Source organism: Grampus griseus (assembly GCF_964374135.1).
Source record: "Grampus griseus genome assembly, chromosome: 14".
Classification (NCBI taxonomy): Eukaryota; Metazoa; Chordata; class Mammalia; order Artiodactyla; family Delphinidae; genus Grampus; species Grampus griseus.
In genome coordinates, this window is record NC_139008.1 from 85,335,356 (window position 1) to 85,360,891 (window position 25,536).

A 25,536-nucleotide genomic window follows, 5' to 3' on the forward strand; every position below is an offset into this window, starting at 1 on the left:
TACGTGTCAGCGCACGTGGCAGCCGGAGCGCAAGGATGTCCCGGGCAGAGAGCAGCCGCAAGGAGGTCCCGCGGCCTGAACCCGCATCGCCCTCTGGAGAACGTGGTGTGGCTGTGAAGGGCTGGGGCGAGCGGGGGCAGAGGGGAGGCTGCAGGGCTACAGGGCCAGGTGGTGGGCACCCTTCTAGCTCCTGGTCCGCACGCGGCTGCCTCTGGTCCCTCCCGGAGGGACCTCCCTTGATGTCCCTCATTCTCCATCCCATCATCCCGTTTTCTTCACCGCACTTAACTGCTGTCTGAAATTCCCCTTTATTCCTTTCTTTGCCTCTTTGGGGTCTGTCTCCCCGCTAGAACACTGCGATCCTGCCTCTGCTGTTCGCCTGGGGTGCCCCCTGTCACACTGAGCAGCCGCTCCGTAAATTGGTGTCAACGGTGAACAGGGGCACCTGGCCTTTCCTGAGAAGCAGTGAGCGTCCCCTGAGGGCTCATGAGCAGCGGCATGGCAGGGCGACGGCACGTCTGAGGGCCCCTCTGCCTACACGTGTGGGGGGTGTCAGGCTGGGGGGCCTGACGGGGGCATGTGACGCTTGTCTTGCAAGAGCCAAGCTGGACGTCATCACGTGACGGTGGAGCCGCGGGGCGTGGGTGGGCGGAGGCGGATGAGGGGCAGGACCCCGGTAAGGGCTTGAGGAGGTGCTGGGATGGGGAGGGGCTGATGCTTTGCGCCGGGGTGGGGGATGCAGGAAGAAGGAAGGGAGGTGCTTGAGGAAGGCTCGTGCCCACGTTTGGGCACAGAGCTGGCCGTGTCTCTGGCACTGTTAGCAGGGGTTCGATCCACGAGCAGGGGCGCGGACTGCCTTGGGGAGCCTCCTCTGGCGGTTTTGAACTAACCAGGTTGCAGGTTACGAGCAGCACGAGCTGAAGGTCAAAGTCACTGAAGGACCAGTAAGGAGATTTCCGGGGTTGTGTGGTTCCTTTGATCATGGGTGCGTTTCCTACCACCGTGTGTTCCCTCCGACCTCACATCAGGGTGACAGGGAGAGCAGGTGGCCAGCCGTTGGCCCCTGGGGACAGAAGGGCTTTCTGTGTGTCAGGTTGAATAAGCCCCGTCCATCTGTGGAAACAGAGTGGCATTAAATGCAATCCAAGGGCAATGGGGGGACTTGAAACCCACTTTTCTTCATTCTGGAAGCCTGCAGGACTTGAGCCATGGGGCGTGGCTGAGTAATTTGGGGATTTCGGTTGGCACATCAGGGGCAAGGTGCTTCTGTTTGGATGAAACAGGACGAGGGGCGACTGAGTCCTTCCTCACATTGCTGGGGAGGGGCCGGGCCAGGGCTCCCAGCTCTGGGAGGGGGAATCTCATAGCCGACCTGGGGCTGCAGCCTGGGGGCCCAGCAGGATGGACTCAGGAGAGGCCTCCGGGCGAAGGCCGCTGCTCATTAACGAGCCGCCGTCCACGAGAGCACAAGATGTTCTCCCAGCTCGGCTGCACGGCGGGAAACCTCAGAGGGTTGAACTTGGCGTCCTGGTACACGAAAGGCCGTTCGTCAGCTCGGTCTCTGAAACGGCTGGTGGGACAACTTCCAAAGGGATTTGCAGGCAATAGAGGAAAGAAGGTAGATGCGTAATGAGGAGACTAGCAATTCATTAAGCCCAAGAGAATTCTTGAGCAGAAAACTAATAGCTGCGCCTCTCCAGCAGGAGGAAGTACAACTGTGGTGGGAAGGATGAGGTTTAGGCCTAATGTGCCCTCCACTGTACAGTGAACTCCGAACCTGCAAAGCAGGTGATTAGGCTGCAGGTCCTCAGGCCCCTGGGGAGGGATGCCCCCACCTCCCCCTTCACCATCCCTGGAAGGTTGGTGGACAACAAAGTTGATCCCAAAGCTTCCTGAGCACTTTCAGGGGGAGAGAAGAGACACTGTCCTGGGATGGGGGTGACTCTGGAGTGGGGAGGTCAGACTGTCCTCCTGGCTCATTTCACAGAACGGGAGTCACAAGCCCAAAGGCGCCCTCTGTGAGTGACGGGCCAGGGGCAGCGCTGTGGCAGGTTGGGAGATGTGTGTCCTTGCTGCAGGGGGCACCTGCCCCTCAGCAACTGTGGGCGTCAGCCTGGGAATGCCAGATCAGTGTGGGCAGAGTTTTCCAAGAGAAACTGGAAATATTTATTCCAATGTAAAATTTCCTTTATTTAAATGTTGGGGGCCGACTCACATATTTTAAAAAAGAAAGTATAGACCCCAGTATAGACCCCATAAAATACATTTGTGGGCTGTATTTGGCCTGAGGGGGTCACCCGTTTGCCACCCGTGATGTGATGTCACTTGTTGTATGAGAAGCTCGTTCTCGTTTGCACTGAGAATGGGGGATTTTGACTATTGAATTAATGTAGGGAAAACAGTGGGTCAGAATCTGAATTGAAGGTCAGCAGGAGAAGCATTAAGACCAGAGGCTGTGACCACCAACGTCCTGTGCAGCTCCGGCAGATCTTTTCTTTCCAACTGGCAGGGGAGGGGGCTGCTCTGGGAGAGCTTGTGTACACATCGCCCCCATGGCTCTAATCGTGATGGGAGGAAGCATCTCTGTGTGGTGGTGAAAGCCTGGACTCTGGGCAGGACGTCTTGGTTCCTGTCCCCGCTCTGCTGTCTTCCAGCTGTGTGACTGCAGGCAGGAGGCCTCCCTGGCGCCTGCCTCACTGTCCTCTTGTGTAAAATGGGGATAATTAAAACAGAGCCCATGTCCTAGAGCTGCGGAAAGGATGCAAAGAGACAGGACACATAAAAAGCCTGGACTTCTGTGTGGCAGGGAGGAAGCACCAGGGAATAAAACAAAGAAATATGGGGATAGGGAATTTTAATAGTGTGAGACACAATTTCCATACGATACAATGCACCCTTTCAAAGTGCACAGTCTAGGGCTTCTAGTATATCCGTGGAGTTGTGTGTCCATCACCACAGTCAACTTTAGGACATTTTCATCACCCACCAAAGGAGCCCTCACCCCTTAGCCATACCTCCAATCCCTAGAACAGTACCTGGGCCATGTGGACACTTAATACTTTTTCAGTTATTGTCGCAAGGGTTGAGGGAGGTATGTATGAAGACCCGTTACCACAATTAGTGTCACGTCCTGTTCGTCATCTGTGTCTCTACCAGCTTTATCCTCTCCCTCAGCGTCTTCATCACTGTTGCTGTCTTTATCCCCATCACCACCTTCATCACCTTGTTCATCTTCGTCATCACCACCGTCATTTCCATCAATGTCTTTCCATCTTTTTCTTCTGCATCTACATCAGGTACCGTCTGCATCACTTTTGTCTTTAGCTTCTTCATCTTCTTTACCATCATCTTAGCAACACCTTCATCCACACCTTTATCGTCATCCTCAACATCTTCATTGTCTGTCTTTGTTACGTAGGAAGCACTTAGGAAACAGTGGCTCTCGACCTCCTTGAGGTCCGGGGACCCCACTTCCAGGAGAATGAAGCCCACGTCTGAAGCCGGGTCGGGAACTTTGGGCTGACTCCTGCCTGGAGAGAAAGGGAGCCTTGAAAGTGGTGGAAGGTCAAGGGTGGGCGGGGCCAGGACCTCTCAGTTCCTGCAGGTCCAGCTCAGGACCGACCCGGTGCAGTGGCTGGCTGGGATGCTGATCTCGAGGTAGCAGCCACCCCTCGGCTGGGATGTGCAGGGCCCGGGTCTCTGCAACCCTCTGAAGAGGGTTTTGAGATCCCAGGAGCAAAGACTCTTTGTGTTCAGCAGTTTCTCTGCTTTTCTTCCTGTTTTGGTGAAGCAGACTTTCTTGACTCACTTCCCCAGCCCTCCAGGGAATCTCGGGCATGTTCCTGGGGCTTTCAGTCTTCCTCTGTTTAGAAACCTCAGGGGACACGAAGGTCAGGTCTGTTCTATCCAGATAAACCCTCCCAGGCCCTTGGCCTGGTACCGCCTCGCTGCTCCGCTGCTGTGGGAGGGGCCTGCCGTGACTAGTACCTAGCCTCCAAGGTGAAGAGGAAGCCTGGGATTAACGAGGCACTTTCAAGGATTTGTTGCAAAATACAAAAGGAAGTCGCGGGGCAGGCCTGGGAGCAGGCCCTGTGGGATGTTGTGGGGAGGGCAAGACGAGACCCCTGCCCTGGAGGGAGGGGTGCGATGGTCCTGGGAGGCTGAGGCCGGGACCGTCCAGGCTGAGCGGTGGCCGTAAGGTCGCGCGTGTTCTGCTTTTAGATGGAAGTAGCTAAGCAATAGAAAAACGGCACTCCCCAGTCGGGAAACGTTTGACAAAATCTACACCTCGGAGGACACACATATGAATCTCGGTCTTTGTTAGAATGCGTGACGTTGAAGGAAGAAGAGCCAGCACCTGGGGCTGGGTGGCCCTTGCAGGTGGGGCGCAGCCCCCCGGTGCTGTCAGCTCATGGCCCCTGAGTCCTCCCGTGGGGTCAGGTGGGGTGCAGCCCCCTGGTCCTGTCAGCTCATGGCCCCTGAGTCCTCCCGTGGGGTCAGGTGGGGCGCAGCCCCCCGGTGCTGTCAGCTCATGGCCCCCGAGTCCTCCCGTGGGGTCAGGTGGGGCGCAGCCCCCCGGTGCTGTCAGCTCATGGCCCCTGAGTCTTCCCGTGGGGTCACAGCTGCTCTTGTTTTCCTTGGTTGCTGGGGAGTCTGCCGAGGAAAGTACAGCGTGTTTTATAAGAAAATGCGGAACCATCTCAGCCCCCCTTCAGGATCAGTAACAACACGACTCCCATACCCAGGGGGGCAGGTGGACTGGCGGTTTAGAGCTCACTGGCTGGGGGGCGCGGGCCAAGGGGGCCCCGGCTACTCACTCTCCACCTGTCCGAGCCTGTGAAATGGGCGTGACACCTGCCTGCTTTACCCAGAGTCAGGGCTTATCCTGCGTGAGCTGTAGTCATAGGAATAATAGTGCAATGGTAGCTCGCTAACATTTATTAAATGTGTGTTGTGTGCCAGGGACTGGGCCTTGCCTGCATTCACCGAAGCCTAAGAGGTAAATGCTATTATTAGCTGTCTTTCATAGCTAAGGAAATGGTGGTTCAGAGAGGTTAGGTAAGATGTTCTGAGTCACACAGCTAGTATGTCATGGAGCTGAGATTTGACCCAGTCAGGCTGGTTCTGGACACTGGGCCTGGAGGCACCCTGCCTCGTGGAATGGTTGCAGACAGTCAGGCCTGGCATGGTTGTTGCTCAGTCACTGAGGGTCCAGGCTTCCTTCTATCAATATCTTCCTGCTCAGTTATCCTCACACTGGCACTTACCCTCTGTGGTCCAAGACGGCTGCAGGAGCACCAGACATCACATTTAAGTTCCAAAGGTACATAGATCCCAGCTGAGTCAGCTCTTCAAAAAGACTCTTTCTAGAGGCTTTTTGGCACACCTTTCCCTCCAGCTCCTTGGTAGAACCTCTTCACGTGGCCATGCTTAGCTGGAAAAGAAGCTTCCCTGAATAGAATCAGCTTTCTGGTGCTGTGTAAGAAGGGAGGATGGAGGTTGGGTAGGAAGCTAGCGGTCTCTGCTACAGTGGGTGTTCAGATTAATTTTGTTGAGATGGACTGAAGGACGGAAGGAAGGAGCAAACAGATGGACAAGTGGATGGAAAACCTTGTGTCTGTGGGGTAACAGCGATTTCTAAAGCAGTCCGGTCCAAGGAGTCTGTGTGGAAGCCCCTATAGGCTCTGGGCAATTTGTAAACGCCTCGTGTTCCCTACCATCTAGAGATGGGCCCAGGGATTTCGGCAAGTGGCGGGAAGCTGAGGGGGCGGGGGACTCCGAGGGGCCCCTGGGGTGACGTGGACAGATACCACTGTCCCTTCCTCAGCGATACCCCCCATGACATTGCAGTTCAAGGGCAGACACTTCCTGGGCAACCTCTATGTGCCCCCCTCAGCACAGGGCCCTGGGGATGGAGGAGAGAACAGAGGGATGCAGGGGCTGCCTTCCGGACACAGGGCGGGGAGGGAGGTCAAGGGAGAGAGGGTGAGATGCCTGTGGAACACAGGAAGTAGCGTGCGCACTGCACAGGGCGCTGTCAGGGTCCTGCATCCCGCCCTACCAGGCAGGTCCTAACTTCCCCTCTCCGGGCTGGTGAGGCCGGTGCTTCTTAGTGGTGCTGCTGAAGCTCCATGTCCTGTAGAAGCTCCCTGGTGTGTCGGGTGGTGCTCTTTCCTTTTTTTAAAATCGAGTGGAGGGCTTCCCTGGTGGCGCAGTGGTTGAGAGTCCGCCTGCCGATGCAGGGGACGTGGGTTCCTGCCCCGGTCTGGGAAGATCCCACATGTCGCAGAGCGGCTGGGCCCGTGAGCCATGGCCGCTGAGCCTGCGCGTCCGTAGCCTGTGCTCTGCAACGGGAGAGGCCACAACAGTGAGAGGCCCGCGTACTGCAAAAAAAAAAAAAAAAATCGAGTGGAGTTGCTCTTCTCTTGGCCTTGGTATTTTCTCACCCAGTATTTGCTTGTTTGCTGCAGCCTTGCTGAGCCCCTGCCCTGGGCCTCAGGCACCGTACTAACCTGCCTTCGGCTCCCAGACTTGATGGGGAGGGGAGCTAGGAACCAGGAGATGCGGCCCAGCGGATGAATAAGCCTCTTGGTGAAGGACGAGCTGGGAGCCCTCCAAGACCCGGGAGAGCTTCCCCAGGAAGGGGAGGAGGGAGGGGAGGGGCAGGGCCTGGTACCGACAGGCGCCCCATAAACACTTGTGGACCAGGGACCGAAGTGGTCCTAATGCCCCGGGCAGGCGGTGGGGAGCATCATGTATTACTTTAATTTTCCAAATCTGAATAAGGGACCGACATCCGTGGTAAAAAAATAGCACATCTCACTCCTACTCCATCTCTGCCCAGAGGCTGCCGCTGTCCGTGGGCTGTTTGGAAACACTCAGAGGCGGGTTTTACACGAGCAGTAATAACCATGATGGTAACTAGCCTCCTCTGTACTGAGTGGACAACCCTCCCTGCACGGGGCTGAGCCATCCTCGGGAGATCACAGGCCCGGGAGGGAGAGGGCAGAGCCCCCGACTCCACGCTCAACACGGGTGATTAATCCCAAAGCTGGCTAGAAGAAGAAATGATAAGCATGACTTGTCGTGCTCGAAGCACTTTATTTTAATGTAAGTCATTCAGAGGTGCATTTATTCGGGCGGCATCAAAGACTTCACACTGCAGAAGGATCTACAATTAGTGTTCTTTATTGTGTGAGACAAACGTTGGATGCATCTTCTACTGTTCCTAGCGCCGACTTCTCTGCAGAGGAGTGAGAATTCAAGACGCCTGGAAGCAGAGTCCTCCCAGAGATGGGAAACCCCATCGTTCACTCGTTCGTCTCCCACACTTGCCCGCGACAGCTGTGTTTCAACATCCTGCCTTTACTGACTTCAGAGCAGCCAAGTCGGTTCTCATAGAAATAACATTTTCTTTTTCCATCCATATTGAATCATTTAATCAACGTGCATAAAGTCTGATTAAATCACCTAATTACAGAAACGAGTTCACCTGGTTCGCATAGGTTAGGGAACAAGGAGACCAGTTCCTGACAGGTGCACCAGCTCTCTGTGGGAACGGACTGCACGGGGCCGGGGCTGCGTGCCACGTGTGCTCAGTGGGGTCTGCCTTTCCAGAAGGACTGGGAGTGTCAGTTAACCCGGGTTCAGATAAGTGGAGGTAACTCGAGAGAGCTTCTCCCATAGTACTGTCATCCTCGTTTATGGAGAATGGAGGCTGTGTCTGTGAGACCCAGAGGCCCAGCTCCAGTGGGAGGTGTATATTAAGCGGTTTATGGCAGGACATTGCTGACGGCATCTGTGGGGCAGGCCGTCGGGAAGGGCCGGAACTCCCAGGCGTGGACCGAGGCTGCTGTCTACAGGCAGAATTTCCTCTTTACCAGGGAGCCTCAGCCCTGCTCCTAATGCCCTTCCACTGATTGGACCAGGCCCACCAGACCATCTAGGACAGGCTCCCTTAGTTCAAGTCAACTGATTATGGATGTTAAATCACATCTACAAAACACCTCCACCATGGCACCTAGGTGAGTGATGGACTGCAGAACTGGGGACGGGGCCTTACCAGGTGGACTCCACCAACTGACGGCCCCAGGGCCAAAGGCAGCAAGAAGTTCGTGTGCAGATGGGGGATCCCAGAGCTGATTTGTGGAGAAGTTAGAATTCACACCAAGGCTGGGTTCGGAGCCCAGTTTTATTTTCATGCTCCGGAGTCCAGCCAGGTGGGCTTCCAGGGAGGACCCATCGAGAAGCGCCCGTGCTTTCCCACCCCTGCCTGGAGCTCTGTTGCTAGCGGACCACAGTGTCTCCAGCCAGGCTCTAAACGGACGCCAGAGCTCTGCCCTGAACTCTACCATCAGGCACCGTGTCCTTATGAACTCCCCAGAAAACATCTGCTTAGACCTGAACTGTTGGTCAAAGGATAAATACCTGCATTTGTAATCTTGGTAGATACCAAAATGTCATCATCAGAGCTCGCCTGAAGAGCACACTCTGAGGCCCGGGGTTGGAGGTGAAGGATGGGCCCCCCCTGTCCAGCCGGAGGTCTTCCTGGAGGAGGTGAGATGTCTGCCTGAGAGCACAGGGTTTAGGTCAGCTGCTCTGTGGCCCCTGGCAAACCTGGGGAGGTTCTGTGGGCTGTCACTGTGATGGGCCAGGCCAGGGGGTCGGGCGTCCCACAGGCGAGGGCACTTCCTGAGCAAGGAAGACTCACGCCCACCGCACTTGACCTTCAGTGTCCCTCGGATGCTCGGAGGGTCCAAAGCTGTTACAATGACCTGAGCCTGCAACCTGGGTGTGCAGTGGACACACACAGGGAGATCTGGCAGTCTCGTCACAGTTTCCCTGAACACAGGTGTCTTGGAAATTGACACACCTGGTTTCATTCAGAACTTTACCGAGAATTGCTCATTTCGGGAAATGGCTCCTCCGTGGCGCCGTCACTGTGGGGGTGTGACCAGTACAGAGCCCAGTCTCTGCGTTCGTAGCTGCCGCTGTTGTCATGGTGATGGTTTTGCGTAAGTGCTTTCACCACATCACGTGACGTGCTCACACTGAGCGCTTATGTATTGAGTATATGGTATTCGATTAAAACTTGCCTTCCCTTCTTCCTCCTGTGTGTTACAGCCGGACATCACACTGACTTTTAAAAATTACGCATGTCGGTGGGTTGCGGTAAAGGGGGCGTGACAGAACACTTGTTATAGACGGAGTGTAGAGTCTAATGGGGTTGGGGATCCTGAGTTAGGAGAAGGATGCCTGTGCCGAGGGAGACGTGAGCAGCTCAGTGTGGGAGTCCCTGGGCGCAGGGTCTGGGGAGGGTCCCCGCAGACTCGCTGGCCTCGTGGGGCTTGGACTTGGTCCTGAGTGTGGTGGGACCCCGGGTTTGAGGTCATGGTGAGAGTGGGGGTCACGTTTCAGAAAGGCCAGCCCGCGGCTGTGGGAGGCATGGAGTGAGGGGGTTGGACATCTGAGGTGTCGGTGCTGGAACCCTGTAGACTCGGAGATGCCTGGGGGCTGGGAGCAGAGGCTGGCTCGGGGTCTGGCGTGAGTGCGTGGACCACAGCAGGTGCCAATCTCTGAAACAGGGACACTGGACCGTAAGCAAGTACTAGGAGGTGGGGTCGGATGCTAGGCCGGCTGGAGTGCCTGGGTCACAAGATGCCGTGATGGGGACCTGCGGCCAGCGCCTCGCCAGGCAAGCCCCTAACAGGCTGATAATTCGTCCTCGCAGGGTAACTGCAAGAACAGAGGGGACTAAGGTTTGGGGGACGCTGCTGTTCCCCAGCGTGGACAGCTCCGCCCCTCAGAGCCTGCAGCCAGGCTCTGGTCTCTGTGTGGCCTCGTCTCCGTGTCATCTCCTGGAGAGGCTCCCCTCCCTGGCCCTCTCTCCCTGGTCTGCCTACGTGTCCCTGTGGTCCCCCCACCCTGACAGCACCCGTGGGAACACAGGGGCCTGCGCCTCTGGGGAACCCCGTCCCAGGCGGGGACTCCGGTGTTCCGTGGCGACTCGAGGCTGGCAGTGGAGGAGGACTGGTGTCCCCAGGAAGGAGCTCCCACAGTAGCCGGCATCCCTGTGGGCGGGGAGCTGTCTGTTCTGTAGCTGTGGCTTCTCCCCAGGAAGGCATTCGGCCTTGTTTGGCGGGATTGTGTCTCGGTTCTTGCCCGACGCTGAGGTGACTTTAGGCGTTTCCTTGAGCCCCGTGGGGAGGCAGTGGCGATTCGGGGCACGTGCAGTGCCGGGGGGCAGTCCTGGCCGGCGGGGGCATGACCCGCAGCCCCTGGAGCCGTGCCTGGTGCGAGGTCCCGCGAGGGTGTGTGAGGGACGATTCCGACACGGCCACTGACTACAGGCGGGCCTGCTGCATGTCAGGCACCTGGCTTGGGGCTTCTGGGCCATTTCACTTACCCCATAGCCACCCCGACAGGTGGTACTGTCATCAGCCCCTTGTGGGAGAGGAGGCGGGAGCCCAGAGGGCGCCACCGGCCCGTGCACGGAGGGTGCGTGGCGGCCCTGCGCCTGAGCTGGCGGATGGGAGACAGGTGTGCCTGGAAAGAGGTCTGACTGTGCGTTCATCCTCCCCAAGGAAGAAAGCCGGCAGCTGGACACTCCCGTGGGGCGCTCAGCCGGGGCCACTTGTCCACGGCGGGCCGCAGAGCTGAGGTTTGGACCTGCTATCCTTGGGCCATGTCAGGTGCTCCCGGGAACACGGACCACTCGCCCCCAATGTGTCTCGGAGGCAGAAGGGGGTCCTGAGGACGAGGAGGGGGTTCCCAGGGCCCAGCCCCCTCAGGACCCTGGTCCCACAGGTGACCCAGATGGAGGGCCCGCAGGGGAGCGAGGCCACTGGGAGGGGAGCCGCGGGGGCGATGAGAGTCAGCTGCTGTGCTCCAGCTGTGCTGCCAGGGGTGGGGAGGGCCAGGGAGGTGTGGGTCTGGAGTAGCCAGCTCTCCCAAACATCAAGGGAAGCTGCAAAACTGATTTTTTAGAGTGAAAACTCCCGGTCGATTAATACTTGGTTCATATTCACATTTTTTAAAATATCGGGTGAGCCGAAAGTGCGGCTCCTTGCTGAATTTGGACCGTGGTGCTCTGATGGGTCAGGCGGCCAGGCTGTCCCCCACCCCAGGGGTCAGGGAGGTTGCCGGCAGGGTGGAGATGGCAGCTCTGTTGGCTGAAGCTGGAGAAGACCTGGGCCCACCACACCCGGGGAGCTGTGTAGAAGCTGGTCGTCGTAATAATACCCGCACCTGCTCACGTGCCGGCCTCCTCCGTGTCTTAGTATTCTCGACCCCCTCGGCACCCCTGCAGGTGAGGGCCAGGGGATTGGAGGCTCAGGTAGGGGGGCACTAGCCCCTGTCACCTCACCGGCAGAGGGGCAGAGCTGGGACTTGAATTGAGACTCTGCCTGTGTCCTGCCCCTGGTGCTGGTCTGGGGGATCTAAGTTTGCAACCTGAGGGATGTGGACGGTATAACCACATCACTTATTCTCCTGAAACCCACTCCGGGCACCCTGGTCACCCGGCTGTCAGTGGCCTCGTGGCTCCCCTCCCTCCACCCGTTCTCCCCCATTCCTCCCTGTTCGTGCGTCACCTGCTCACTGACCGGCTGTCAGGTTGTTTCCCATATTCACAGCACAGGGTCAGGTGCAGAGTTCGGCCTTCACCGCAGACCTGTTCAGAGGAGATGCCGGAGGGCTGGGGAGCCCCTATGGGGGCCCTCACACCCACACTGCATGCAGACCCGCAGCTGCCATGCCCCCCACCCTGTCCTGTCCCAGGTGACCTGTACGTTTACCTCCTACTCAAGTCCCCAGGGCCTGTCCAGTGCACTCCTGGTCCCCCAGCATGCCCGCCTCTCTTGTGTGAACAGGCGTGGGGAGGGGAATGGCAGGGGGTAGGGCAGGTTCCCTCTCTCCTGGTTTCTTTTCTTGGTGTCGCTCCCACGCCCACGCAGCGCTGTAATTGGCTGCCACATTCCTGCTTTCTCAGCGGGGAGAGTCAGAAATAGACTGTGGCTTCCCCAGTTCCAGGCGGCACCTGCTCATCGCCCACAGCGGCAGCTTCTGAATAAGGAGGGAGCGGCCCGTGGGTGGAGCCGGGGAATCCCTCAGGGTGCTGAACTCTCCTACCCCACCGCTCCTGAGGCCCCGCCCCTCCTGAGGCCCCGCCCCTCCTGAGGCCCCGCCCCTTCACCCCCAAAGCCCTGCCGCCTTGGGGCTGTCTCTGCACGTCCTGGAGAGCCCTTTGCGGCTGAGGTGCCAAAGCAGGGGTGCTCTGGCAGCATCCCTCCTGGACCACACCAAGCACACGCCTCGGAGAGGGAGAGGAGCCAGCATCCCTTCATTTGCTCCTTGTTCAGGCTACTTGTGTTTGCCTGTGCCAGGCCCTGGGGCCTACGTGGGGAATAAGACCTGGTCTCATCTGTAAAGTGGGCATAATCATGTCTGCCCTTGATATTAGGGCTGTCGCCACTCCTGCTTTGGGAAGTCCCAGCCCGTGTGGAGAGTGGTGCTGAGTCTCAGGCAGCAAACGGGCAGAATATTGTGTTTAATATGTACTTAGTCCAACGGGTATTAATTTGGAATTTGCAGTGTTTTCAGTCTAGAGCCAATACCTCCCCTTGTCTTGACTAGTTCGTGGGCCCTCAGCCACTCACAGGCCTGTGGCACCTGTGCTTCCCGTCTGATGGGGCTCCCCCTGAACAGCTCGGGGGCAGGTTCTTCTCTGTCCTCCTCTGGAAAGCAGTCCACAAGTGCTTCCGAAGGTGCATCCCATCCTGGCCCGCCCGTGCTCCATCCTGCCCTGCCTGCTTCACACCTTCAGTGCCTTCTGGGCTCTGGGAATAAACCCAGACCTCACCAAGGACTGCAGGTTGGGTGGGTCCTGCCCCATGGACACACCCCCCCACTCAGTCCAAATGGCACTGCAAGAGTCCTTCTGATCTCAGGATCTTTGCACGTGCTGTGCTCTTCCCTCCCCTCCTGGCTTAGCGATCCCCACTTATCCTTCTGATCTCAGATCTCAAGGCAAGCATCACCTTCTCAGGCAGTGCCTCTGTCCAGGTGGGCCCACCTACTCTAGGCTTTCATAGTACTGTCGGTTCTTCTTCCTAGCGCTAGTCACCACGCAGAAATGCCTGTTTGTGTGATGATGGGCTGAATGTCTGCCCTCCCGAGCCTGTGCTCCTGAGGGCAGGGCTGGGTCTAGCTTCTCACCACCACATCCCAGGGCCAGGCGTGTCCTATAGGCTCACTGAACATCTGACACGGAAGGTCAGGTTAACTCAAGGTAAAAGTTCTCAGTCTCATGAAGTGGGGTGTCAGGTACAGGTAGGGGCGAGTCTAGATGGGGGCTCTCGACCTGCAGCACCACCCTTCCCCCTGTGATTGGGGTCCCACAGGGAGGGGATCGGGCTGGCGGTGCTACCCAGGGCCCTGGGCCCTCTCGTGCAGCCGTGGGCTCCTGGACTCCCTCTGGGTAGAGGGGCAAGTTGGTGAGAACCCAGTAGGCTGCACTTTGCTCACAGCTGTGTACCTGCAGGGCTGCGTCCACCCAGCAGACTTACCCCTTCTGGACCATTCGGAGGTGCCCTGTGGGCCCGCTTTGGCCTCACCCTGGCAGCATCCAGGAGGTGCATAACAGCCAGCTGGAGACCTGCCTTCGCGCCTCGGGCCAGTGGCGGAGGTTTTGGTGCTGAGATGTCCACACTTTCTGAGAACTCAGTCCATGACCAGCTGACAACCCACAGGCTGGGTTTTCTCCAGACAGTTCTTGAGAAACCATTGTCCTGAGCAAGCATGGTAACAGGTGCATTTGTGCATTTTCTCATTCAATTTTCTCACCTCTGTGAAGGTCTGTTATTAGTCCTCATTTTGGAAGAGAACAGGGCTCCAGGAAGAAAAAGCCTCTGTCGGGGCAAAGTGAGTGGAGGTTTGGGGGTACTTTTCAGGTTTGAGGAGATGTGTGGCCTCATCCTCAGCTGTCCCTGTGGGCGTCCTGGCTGGTCAGCTGGCAGCCACTAAGCACCAGGCTCTGCACGCCTTGTGGATTCTCCACAACTCTGCCAGAAGTTTCCTCTTCCAGGAAGTCTGCCTTGATCACTCCTCCCGGCCCTCCCCAAGCCCAGCACGTGAGCAGTTAGGAGACACCGTCTAGAAATGTGATCTTCCCAAGGCTGGCTCCTTCTCTTCCTGCGGTCTCTGTGGAAATGGATCTTCCCTGAGTTCCCCCTACCCCATCACTCATCCATCACATCCTCCCCGCCCCCCATGTTGTCTTCTCCATGGCATTGACCACTCCCTGGGGTGGTCTTGTTTGTTTACTGTTGTCTGCCGCCGCCTTTAGACTGTGAGCTTTCCAAGGGCAGGGACCACTGTGTCCTGGGGCTTGGAGCAGTGCCTGGCACAGAGCCAGTGCTTGCCAGTCACTCAGTGAGTGAGTGAGTGAATGGATGGCGTTTGGGGGATTTTGACCAGGCTGAGGGAGCCCCACCCAAAGAGCTTGGGAGGGATTGGGGGGCCGTGGCCCTGGCCCCTGGGTGCCAGCCAGGAGTTGTGGGGGGCAGGTTCAAGTCTCAGCAGACATCCAGACAAGATGTTAGGCAACCACCCAGCAGCCAGCAGACACACAAGCCCCCAGAAGAACCCATCAGCAGACTGAGCCCCCGGGCCGCCCTGGGCTGTGTGCTGCGACAGGGGTTATAAACGGGAGGCAAGTGTTTATGGAAGCGACATCCCCTTTGGGGCAGAGTATTGTGGACCCACGTTGTGGGCGTTCAGATGCTCAGCCTGTTGTCTCTGTGCAGTGGCTACAGGATCCGGAAGTGGGAAGCTTTCTGGCTCTGCCCCAAGGACAGCATTATTGGAGTTACAAAAATAATTGGAGCTTGGCATTAATTTTGGCTAATTATGCCTCCCTCTTCTGACAAGCCTTTTATTTATGTATGTATTCTTTTCGTTTTGGCTGTGTCCTCCAACTCCCTTAATGAGAGGCCATTTGAAAGGAAATGATCATTTGTCTTCCTATCTCTCAAACCGGGCGGGTAGGGCTGGTGGCGGGAGGGGAGCTGTGGGCGTGGCCGGCTCCGCGCGCTCAGCCCAGGAGATTCCCAGCCTGGATTGGATGCGCTTCCTCTCTACGCGCCTCGGCTCCTTGCCCGTAGAGGCAGGAGCTCCCTCCATCACCACCCTGGTGGCGGGTGGCGGGTGAGGCTGGACCGCGGTAGGAGCAGGACCAGTGCGAGTGCCAGTGTCCGGGTCGCCGGGAGCTGGGGACACAGAAGCTGGAGACGCGGCTGCCCGCCCCTCCCTCCGCCAGCGGGCAGGGGACCATCTCCCAGGTGGATCTCCGCGCAGCTCGGACGCGCCGCCTGGGGAGCCGTCCAGCCCGCCGGGCTGGCAGTAGATCTGGACATGAAGAGCTGCTCGTCTGGAGGGGGAGCGCGGACTGCCCCAGCCTCCCGGTGACAGAGGACCGCCTCCCTCCCGCGCGGGGGTCTAACTCGATTTGCCCGCAAGAGGCAGCCGCCGGAGAAGCCCCCCCTCCCCTCCTCCCGCTTTTGGGGAGGCGATCTTCAGCGGGTGCACCACCCGCCTGGGACCCTCGTAGACCTTGGGTGCAATCCGCCGGCAGCCACCATGGTGCAAAATGTAATTCTAGTGTTTTTCCGCAGACGGCTGAGCCAAAGACCCGCCGTGGAAGAACTGGAGAGAAGAAACATCTTGAAACGTGAGTAGCGGGTGATGCTCTGAGGCTCCCCTCACGTGTGCTGAGGCTGCTGCGGGAACCCGGTTCTGTGGCCTGAGCCCTCCTGGGTTCCCATTAGGTCTGAGGTGCTGAGGGACTCTGAAAGCAAGCCCCCGGGAAAGTTGAAACACCCAGGCACATCCTGTTTAAAATTAAAAAGGAAAAGAGCTCTCCTAGCACCGTTAAAGACGTCCCTACCCCAGGGTTATCTCCGTGGTCGGCCCTGCACATGGAAGGGAGACAAATCCATGTCCTTTTGCAGGCTGCGTCTCAAGCAGGTGTCTGTCCCTGGCAGTCTGGGACATCACAGGCAGGTGTGGACAATGTATAAATCCTACCAGGGAAGGACTCGCCCCTTGGTGGTTACAGCTGGGGGCATAAAGCAGCTCGAAGGAACGGAGAAGCCTTGGGACACGTTGCCTGTGGCTTAGAACCCCGCGATTCCAGGCCCCTCCCTCCTGGCTTCACACCCCTTGGGTTTCCCCAGTTAGGTGTGCGGTTGTAACATGTGCCGAACACCGATGTCCAGGGATAGCCTCCACGATGTAGCGAACACTGTCCCATCTCATTAAAGCCATTGATGATTTGGGTGGTACAACCCTTTCGAAAGTGTTTCTCACATACTTCTTGTGTGTCTGGTCAACAGACTTTAGTTTGCGAGACATTTTCTACAAAAAGTATCTTCTAAGGGCCTAGATTTTAAAAACATTTTCATTTTCTCCCCTCTTTATGGATGAACACTGCAGACATTCTCTGAGTTTGGTTTTTCATCCCATGAACATCTTTTTACAAAGTTAAGATGGTCCCGAGGCTGACCTTCTGTCACAAAGTAGACAGCAGAACCTCTGGTCCAGGTGCCGCGTCCTGTTGATTCCTTCCCCCTGTCTTTGCCTCCGCACCTTTATTAACTGCCTGGAAGACTCCCTCCTTTATAGACTTGGAAATATTTAAACCCTACGATTAAGAATTCTTTGTTTTAGGGGCTTCCCTGGCGGTCCAGTGGTTAGGACTCTGCACTTCCACTGCAGGGGGCTCGGGTTCGATCCCTGGTTGGGGAGCTAAGATCCTGTAAGCCGCGTGGCACAGCCAAAAAAAAAAGAATTCTGTGTTTTATTTTTTAAACTTAAGATACGGAAACTACTATATTACGTGAACTAGGCCACCTCTGAGGATTTCAAGAAAAGCTTTTCGTTGCTAACGTGCTTAATCAAGTGGGCAGCTAGAGATGTAAAGCTCTTTGTTACCAAATATTTGAATTTTAAAAAATTAAATCACTTACTTATAAAGTTCCTAAGTCACAGGTGCCCCTGAAGTAGTAATCCAAGAGTTGAATGGGGCAAGTTCAAGGCCCGGGCAGTGCTGTCCTCAGACTGGTCTGTTGCCCAGAGTCGGCAGAGGCTTTTCTCCCAGAAACCGTTTTCTCCCGTCAGTGGTGACCTCCTCTCTGGTCTTGCGGACGGCCAGGCCCTCCCACCGGCAAGTGCTTCTAATTGTGTCAGTCTTTGCACATAGACGTGGAAGCCTGAATATCAGAGCTGGTGCTTGGTGAGCAGAGATGGCAGGTGGACACCGGGAGCTGACGGCGCTCACCTTCAGGGCACAGCAGGGGCAGGAAAACAGGCTTAACCCCTGTGGCCCTGGTGGTCCCTCCCTCGCCATCTAGCAGGCAGGTCCATCCCTAGCCGGAAGCTTCTCGAATGCCCTGGGCAACGGTCCTTGAGAATTTCACCGCTGGTTTGAGGTGGCTGTTTGTTCCATGGAGGTGAGAATCGACTGACTGTAGCTGGTCCAGCCTAGGATGTCATCCTCTGAGGCCCTTGACACCGGCTCGCACTTACTGCATTTTCGGCTTTTAATCAACGCGCAGAGTATCATCACATTATATTTGCTCCCCTTCAAGTGGGGAGCTCATGACTAACTGCGATCGTGTCAGAGGAACGCTCGGAACTGGGCCTGTGCATCTGTGGGTACAACAGCGTAAGACACGGTGGCCCCTGTATATGCTATGATATTAAAACTGATCATCCCGCGTTGGGCCCACTCTGCTAGATCGTACGCAGTGCTTGCTTGTGTTCCCCCATTGAATTGTTACAGCACAGCTGTGAGGTTCGCACGGCTGTCCCCCTTTGCCTAGCGAGGAAGCTTAGACCCCAGGAGGTACTACAACTTTTTAACTTGAGTCTTGGCAAAGGGATGGAGCTGAAGTTCCCGCCCAGGTGGCCTGGCTCGTCGTCCACGCTCTAACCACTGCCTTAGGAGCAGCGGTGCATCTCTGACTGTTTACAGGGGACACATGTGTGACTGTCCAAGCTACCGGCACTATTCCCAGTAAATCTGGGTGTGGAAACTCCGATCATGGCTCCCTTGTTTTGTATAAGGCACCGGGCTTTCTGGGTCTGAGAATAAGAGATCCACAAACCCATCGCTGAGGGGAGCTCAGAGAATCTGTGGCTTAGGCTCTGAGGAAGGACGTCTTGGAGTTGGTGCCCCACCGAGCGCCTGGCCCTGAGAGGGACCCCGCCGGGCACCCAAAGCTCAGCTCTCTGAAGCTCATATGAACTCGTAATGAAGCTGATGTGTTGTTCACGAGTTAAAAAACAGAAAGATCTGATCTTGCTTCAGTGTTTTCACATGGAGGCTGTACTTGGGATTTTTTCATGGCCTGTTTTTAAGACATCTGAAGAATTCGTTTCATATCATCATTTAAATCCCTCATGGTTGGCCTTCTATGTGGTACTTTCACAGTTTTTTCTAACTGTATTATCAGCTTTCTGATTAGCGCTTATAACTGTGGTTTCTTCTGGTTTTTCACATGGATTAAGAAGCAGGAACATAACAGGGTTTGGTTTCCTTTTCTAAAACACCCAGATGCGAGATGAATCCTTTTTAAAGAAAACTACTGAAAAGTACAATGGCTAGTATGTTAAACGCCCATATACCAAATCCCCCAAATGCACAAATGTTTGAAATGTTTTAGATAAAGGCAGGTAATGTGAGCTCATGTTAACTGCAAGTCGCAGGATTTTCCTTTCTCAGACCTGGCGGTGTTTCCAGGAGAGCTGACAGATGAGATCCCTTTTCTAGGAGAGGAATTCTGGGCCCCCTCCAGGGACCTGAGGCTTTATTTAGCAACAGAGAGAGCCAGAAATAGGACATCCATTATCTGGTATCCCAGGGCAGAGCGTACGTTCTACGCTACATCTCAGCATTCTGTTCCATTTTTAGCTCCCAAGTGTAGGTGTGAGCACGGCTTGCATGTTAATAGCCACACTCCCCAGGCAAAGCCAATTTTGGTGAAAGACTAAGGGCCCTTTAAACGGCAGGTCATGCATCTTGCTTCTGCAGTGGAGAGTCAGCTGGGTTCCTGGATATGTTTGGATTTGAAATACACCCTGAAAATATGAATTCCAAGCAGGCACATGCTGCCCAGAATCTGAAGAGAATGTTCCTTACCTTATGCTGGTTGGCTGAAAGTAGGTGTACCTATTACGTGGAAAAGGGGGAAGAAAAAAAGCAGTGACAGTCCTATTAATATGCAATCATTCATATATATATATGTATATATATATGTATGAGTATATATGTAACTTGTCCTAGTAAAACTATTTTTGTCTGCTGTCTGTGTTCCTAAATGTAAATATACAGAGAGAGAGATGATATTTGATTAGGAGAGAGAGCCTCTTCCTGTTTCTCCCGCAAATAAATGCCCAGCGTCAATCTGTGCGGTTATTTCTGACACAGAGAAGGGTCCAGGAGAACCAGGCTGTGACAATGGCAAAGCTTCCCTTCTACAAGTGTTTCTGTGGACAGTGAGACCATAATCTTCTGAGCAGCAATTGGCAAAGCAGAGATAAAACAAACTGTGATGTGGAGAAAAGTGTCACCTACCAGGTGTCCTTTGTGTTACATCTTTAGCTTCCAGAAGTATGCAGATCTTGAGGACACCTCCCTGCTAAAAAGAAGAAAGTCTCAACCTGCTTCTTTTCTTTTCTTTTCCTTTTTTTTTTTTTTTGTTTTAATCTTTCACAGAAAGGAATGATCAGACAGAGCAGGAAGAAAGAAGAGAAATCAAGCAGAGATTGACAAGAAAGGTACTATCATTTAAGCACCTGTGTCCTGAATATTAAGGGGGAAAAGGTGGATAGAGAAAAGCTGCTTCTGTAGCAGCAGGGATGGGCGATACAGGGCCTTGCTCTGTGATAACGAGTGATGGTTTCTGGGGTAACAGTGAACTCACTTACCAGATGCTCGAAAAGCAGTGCCTTTTGCCACGTCCCGCGTGACCGACATGCCTGTGGACGATGTCCTTACCTAGCACCAGAGAGCGTGGCGTGGCCGTGCAGCCCAGATGACATTTCCATCTGTTTCCAGGAAGTCAGACGTTGACTGGGCATGCTCTTCATTTATTCGAGCTCCTTACACAGTGCTTAAGGAAAGCGTGCCTGGATATCAGTGTGTCGGTTACCTTTCACTTGTCTAGAAGCTCCTGACTGCAGAAAACTTTATTAGCCTCAAGGGTTTGTATCTGGGGCTCAGATAGTTAAGTCAAAACGTACTATGGCCAACATAGGTAGCAAGTCTATGAACTTTGATCTCCTTTTAAAGCCCTGACTATCTCTAAATTCAAGTGATCTGGTGTTATCCTTTCCTACTATGTTCTGTAATAATAATAATAATAATGAAATCTTGTCTTGCTTGAAGTTAATAGAATATCCTTCCTGAGCTTGAGTTATGAGCACTAGTAGTAGTATTTAGCATTTCAACTTTATCAGAAGCTTTTTTGGTAAAATCCTGCCTAATGACAGTTGAAAAGAAGCAGCTGCTGCTGTGAAATTTTTCCTAAGTTAATTCATCAGCCTTTCCTTGAGCTGTGCTGTGAACAGGGCGCCGCTAGCCTCCTGGGGTGTGAGTGCTCCTGATGGGATATGTTAAGGGGAGGAGGCTGTAATTTAAGAGTGTATAATTTAAGCCCTTCCCATTAGAGATTTTTTTTGCATTAGGATTATATTTCACAGTTTCAGACTTTTATATTTATTTGTACAAGGGTACTGTTTGTTCAGAGTACTTTAGGAAAGCTAGTTTGGCATGTGAGACCTAACTATGGTTATCTTTTATTTTAGCTGAATCAGAGACCCACGGTTGATGAACTGAGAGACAGAAAAATTCTGATACGATTCAGTGACTACGTGGAGGTGGCGAAAGCACAGGACTACGACAGGCGGGCAGACAAGCCCTGGACAAGACTGTCGGCAGCAGATAAGGTGCAGAACAGACCTGTCTGCACTGGCCGGGGGTGCATGTATGAAAGAAGGGCAAATCGTGTCATGCCAGGGAGTTTATTCTTAGACAGTGGGCGCCGTCAGCTGTTGCAGTCAAGGCTGAGCCTGACCAGATGTTGCTTTCACAAATACAACCCAGATTTCGGGTCTTGTTTTCAACCAGGGGATGGTTTTGCCCTTAGGGACATTTGGCAACGTCTGGGGACATTTTTGGTTGTCACCAGTGGGGCGGTGCTACTGGCGTCTGTTGAGTGGAGCCCAGGGATGCAGCCTACCACCCGGAAGTACACAGGACGGCCCGCACAGAGACTGATCCAGCCCCAGGTGTCCAGAATGTGAAGTTGATAAGCTCCGATCTGGGGCACAACTCAGAATAGGCAAGGCTGGCAAAAAAGAGCTGGATGGCATTGTTTGAAACAGTGAGCCGCAGTGGGGATGAGGAAGGGAGGAGAGGCGAGAGGCCCTCAGGAGACCCTCCCCCATGTAGAGGGAGGCAGCTCTGGGCTCTGTCCTGGGCCGGTCCGGTTTGAGGTGTCTCTGGGGACCTCCTGGTCAGAGGGGCGGGGAGAGCAAGGAGGCGGTGGGGCAGAGGCTGAGGGGTGAAGCAGAGGAAATTAACACCCACCGAGCCCTCACGCTGCCCTGTACTGAGCCCAGCCTGCCAGCTATTGTTTCATTTAATTCTCCAAAAGATCCCAAAGAGAGAGGTGTTGTAATTATCCCCGTAGAGGTGCCATTGAACAGGTGCCAGGAGACGCTGGGACAGGTAAGGCTTGTCTGGGGTCAGGTGCTATCGACTGGCAGAACTTAAACCCAGGAGCGTCTGTCTACACAGTCTCTCCTACCTTCCCGCCTCTAGTGATTTTCAGAACTCTTAAAGCCTTTCGGAAGAGGAACATAATACGTTCAGCCAATGAGTTTGCTGACTTTGCTAATTGTTCCTCGTTCTTCATATGCTGAGTGTGAGTCCGTGAGGTTATAAGTGAATGCACGTAAGCATTGCGGGCACTTGGAGAAACACGGACAGGCTGTAGTCGGACTGACCCTCTCTGTTGCCTGTGTTGGATGTGCTCAGAGGAGCATCTCCCAGCCGTGAAGGGAGAATTCAGGCATCTTTGGCAGCAGAGCTGGGAGTAGTACGTCCCTACATACTTGACGCAAAGCCTTTCCTTGCCCCGGAGGCTGTGTCTGATGTTTTTGTCTGGCCTGGTCCTGGAGGGTTTATCTGAGAGAAGCACACAATGAAAGTGGGTTTGGGAAGCTGGAGGAGGGCCAGATGAGAGGCCCTGAAAAGACTGAGATGCACATCTCACCCACATGTAACGGCAAGGTTATTTCTCAAATGACACAAAACAAAAATGTATTCTGAAGTTAGAATAACTTGTTTCTAGGTTATCTAATTGCTGAATTCCAAGTAAGTTCACCAAAAGCTGAACTTCACCCATCATTTCGAGGTTCCGACGTTATAAGTGCCCTAGGCATGTGCTTGATCCATCTATGCTGTGCCATGCGGGGGTGGGGCGGGGGGAGGGTGGATATCGTCCTACTCCAGCACAGCAAATAAATTCACTAAACCCTTCCAGAATACCAGCTATGCACTAGCTTGGTAGGACTATAAAAATGAGTAGGTAAACGTCTAAATGCTGAACAAAAGGTTTTTTTTAATCTATCACAGAATAACAAAAGCCAGCAAGTATTAGGAATGGCTGTCAATCCATAACCATGATACTCATTTCCTGCGTTAACTTTTTAATGTCCTGAAAAATAATGTGCAGTTTTTAAATTCCAGGCAGCAATTCGTAAAGAACTGAATGAATACAAAAGTAATGAAATGGAGGTACATGCGTCAAGCAAGCATCTGACAAGGTCAGATTTCTGTTTGTGTGGATTTCATGATACTTACATAACATGGTATTTATTTAAAAAGAAAAAAATGTCAGAAAGCACTGTGTGTTCAGGTAAAAAAAATTCAGTATTTCTGCAGAGAACTGTCTTGAACAGACAGAATGCAACTCAATTGAAAGTGCTGTTCATTCCCGTGGTTTCTTACAGGGCTTGGTGAAAGGTGGTATGTAGAACAGTATTACACAGGTCGTTGTTTTATTTAAGTGGTTAATGTATATTTAAGGAAATTAGTCGCAAAGCACTGAATGTACGTTGCCTATATGTTTAATTCCCCTTCTCTAATATTCAGAACTCCCTAGTTGATAGAACTCCCTGATTTATATATATAAACATTTATAATTTGTTTCCTCAGCAAATATTTGAGTATCACTATGTGCCATTCTTGGTGCTGAGAATGCAACTATAAATAAGGTAATGGAGGGTCCGGTCTTCATGGAGCTTATATTCCAGTGGGGATATATTGACTGATTCTTCCATAATCAAGACTTTTCACACAAGGGGGATATACTCTCTGTCCACGTGACCATAAACAAAAGTGGCACAGGGTGTCTTGCTGATGCTGAAGTGCTCGTTGGCTGCATATCCTTCCAGCGTTTCCCCTTCTTGTCCACGGCCGTGACAAGTCACGATGAAGTTCTCACATCCCTTTAATCCTAAAGAGGCTGCCTGTGATGCCACGTGCCTTCAACTGTGCCAGCTGCTCTGTCGTTTCTCCCTTGGTCTAGAGATGCTCAGGCCGCACATACAAAGAGAAAGGAAACCCTGAACGGAGATACTGCTTAAACTAAAACAATGGATTCCTTTCCTTTTCTGTTCCTCACAAAGTGGCCACTGCACCTGTTATTTAAAAGATCACTCTGTGAGCCACTGTGGCTGTAGAAGAGAAGCCAGGCACACAGAATTCCCTCCTATACGATAGTTTTACTTTGTATATATCAAGGGAGGAAGAGGAGGTTGGAAGAGCAGGAAAAAAATGAAACAAGTAAATAGTTTGTTTAAAAAGATTTGTTGCCCCCCCATGACTGGCATACTTTTGGGCAGGAATAAATCACCTTACTTCTGAGTGTTCAAAACACTAAAAAATGTTCAGGAAATAAACGTTCTCTGTAAAACATTCAGAGTTATTTTTAATGTTCAATTCTGTGTTAAAAAAAGATATAATTACTACATATTCTATGTATGGTAGTTTCAAAATATTTAATACATTTTTTCATTATACATTATTAAAAGAGATGTTTACTAAAGATATGTATTTTTTTCTCATAAGTCCTTGATAGCTTTCTTACAGGACAGAATTTTAAGAGTGAGCCCAAAACTTAGACAACAGGAAATACGATTTTTTTTTTTTTTTTTTTTGGCCGTACTGTGTGGCATGTGGGATCTTAGTTCCCTGACCTGGGATCACACCCACAACTCCTGCATTGGAAGCATGGAGTCTTAACCACTGGACCACTAGGGAAGTCCCTGAAATATGATTTTTATACCAACACATTTTAGAATTCAATGTCAACTTTTAAAAGTGAGAACAATATTTTTAGTCACATGAGATTTTCTTAAGTGCGTTAAACATTGCCACAAACACATTATCAACTCTACAAGAACAAAACTATAACTCTACTACTGTAATGTCCAATAATTTGTTGTATTAATCAATTCATTATTTCTACTGATTTAGCAAAGCTCTGCTCTTTCTGTGTACTTCAAGGGCTTACCTAGCATTTTTCAAACTAAGTTTTAGGCAGGCTTAAGAATTCAGCATCTGATTCCTCTTGGGTTATGGCTGGGGCCCGAGCAGTGGGCGCCGTCTGAGGCTTTACACTACTTTAATCCAGGCAGGTCCATCCTCACGTTTTACCCGTTGGACCTGCGCAAAGCTTTTATAGCAACAGAATTATTTGTGGAAGGTTTTGGCAATTTTAACTTAGAAATGTATAACCTTAAGTGCTTTGTCTTTTTGTAATTTCTAGATTCCACAGGCCATAGAGATTTTCTTCTGAGAAGAATTGTGTTTAATTTTTTGATACCAACACTGAACATTCATCAGGGAACTTTCCTGAAGTTCAGCTCACGACTCCCTGCTGTGTTTGTGCGAGGAGCAGGACCCACACAGGTGAAATCTTGGCCACACTCACCTGTAAGAGGACCAGCAGAGGACACTCTTCACTCTCTGGTGTCTGAGGAGTGTGAACTGCTGGGGTCAGTAAAGACCCCAAGTAACTCGACCAGAAGAAAACTGTTGTTTGCCTTCCCGCCTTGTTTTGCAGTTCTGCGGTGTGACCAGGGACGGCCGCGTGCGTGTGCAGGGTTGCCGCGCCGAGGCTCCGACCGAGGGACGTGTACGCAGTGTCTTCAGTACCGTGTGGAAAAGACGTTTTTATTCTGATCACAGTTAATTTGAGAACTCTTTAAGTTCGTGTCATACAAAATGACTTACTGTATTATTCTTTTTTTATATAATGTCTAACAAAAAATGCAGCTGCAACATTTTCATTCCTGTTAATTTTGTTCTTTAATTAAATGACTACTCATTGCAGGAAATTAACCTGGGTGTTACAGTTTCTTGGGGTTGGGGTGAGAGATTTTTTAGAACAGGATGTGAAACGAGTC

The 25,536-nt window shown here is 53.0% G+C and overlaps 1 protein-coding gene across 1 annotated transcript in view; it reads left to right on the forward strand.

Moving 5' to 3' along the window:
- The window catches only part of PHACTR3 (phosphatase and actin regulator 3), a gene marked incomplete at its 5' end in the record, with an annotated part of 236,614 nt that extends 211,408 nt beyond the window's left edge, over nt 1-25,206 (forward strand). The window contains 5 exons of the mRNA XM_082671318.1: nt 15,672-15,727; nt 19,775-19,836; nt 20,866-21,006; nt 22,814-22,890; nt 24,897-25,206. Coding sequence (XP_082527444.1) covers nt 15,672-15,727; nt 19,775-19,836; nt 20,866-21,006; nt 22,814-22,890; nt 24,897-24,912 — 352 coding nt within the window. The 3' untranslated portion in view covers nt 24,913-25,206. The remainder of the gene's footprint in view (nt 1-15,671; nt 15,728-19,774; nt 19,837-20,865; nt 21,007-22,813; nt 22,891-24,896) is intronic.
- Nucleotides 25,207-25,536: the final 330 nt, after the last annotated feature.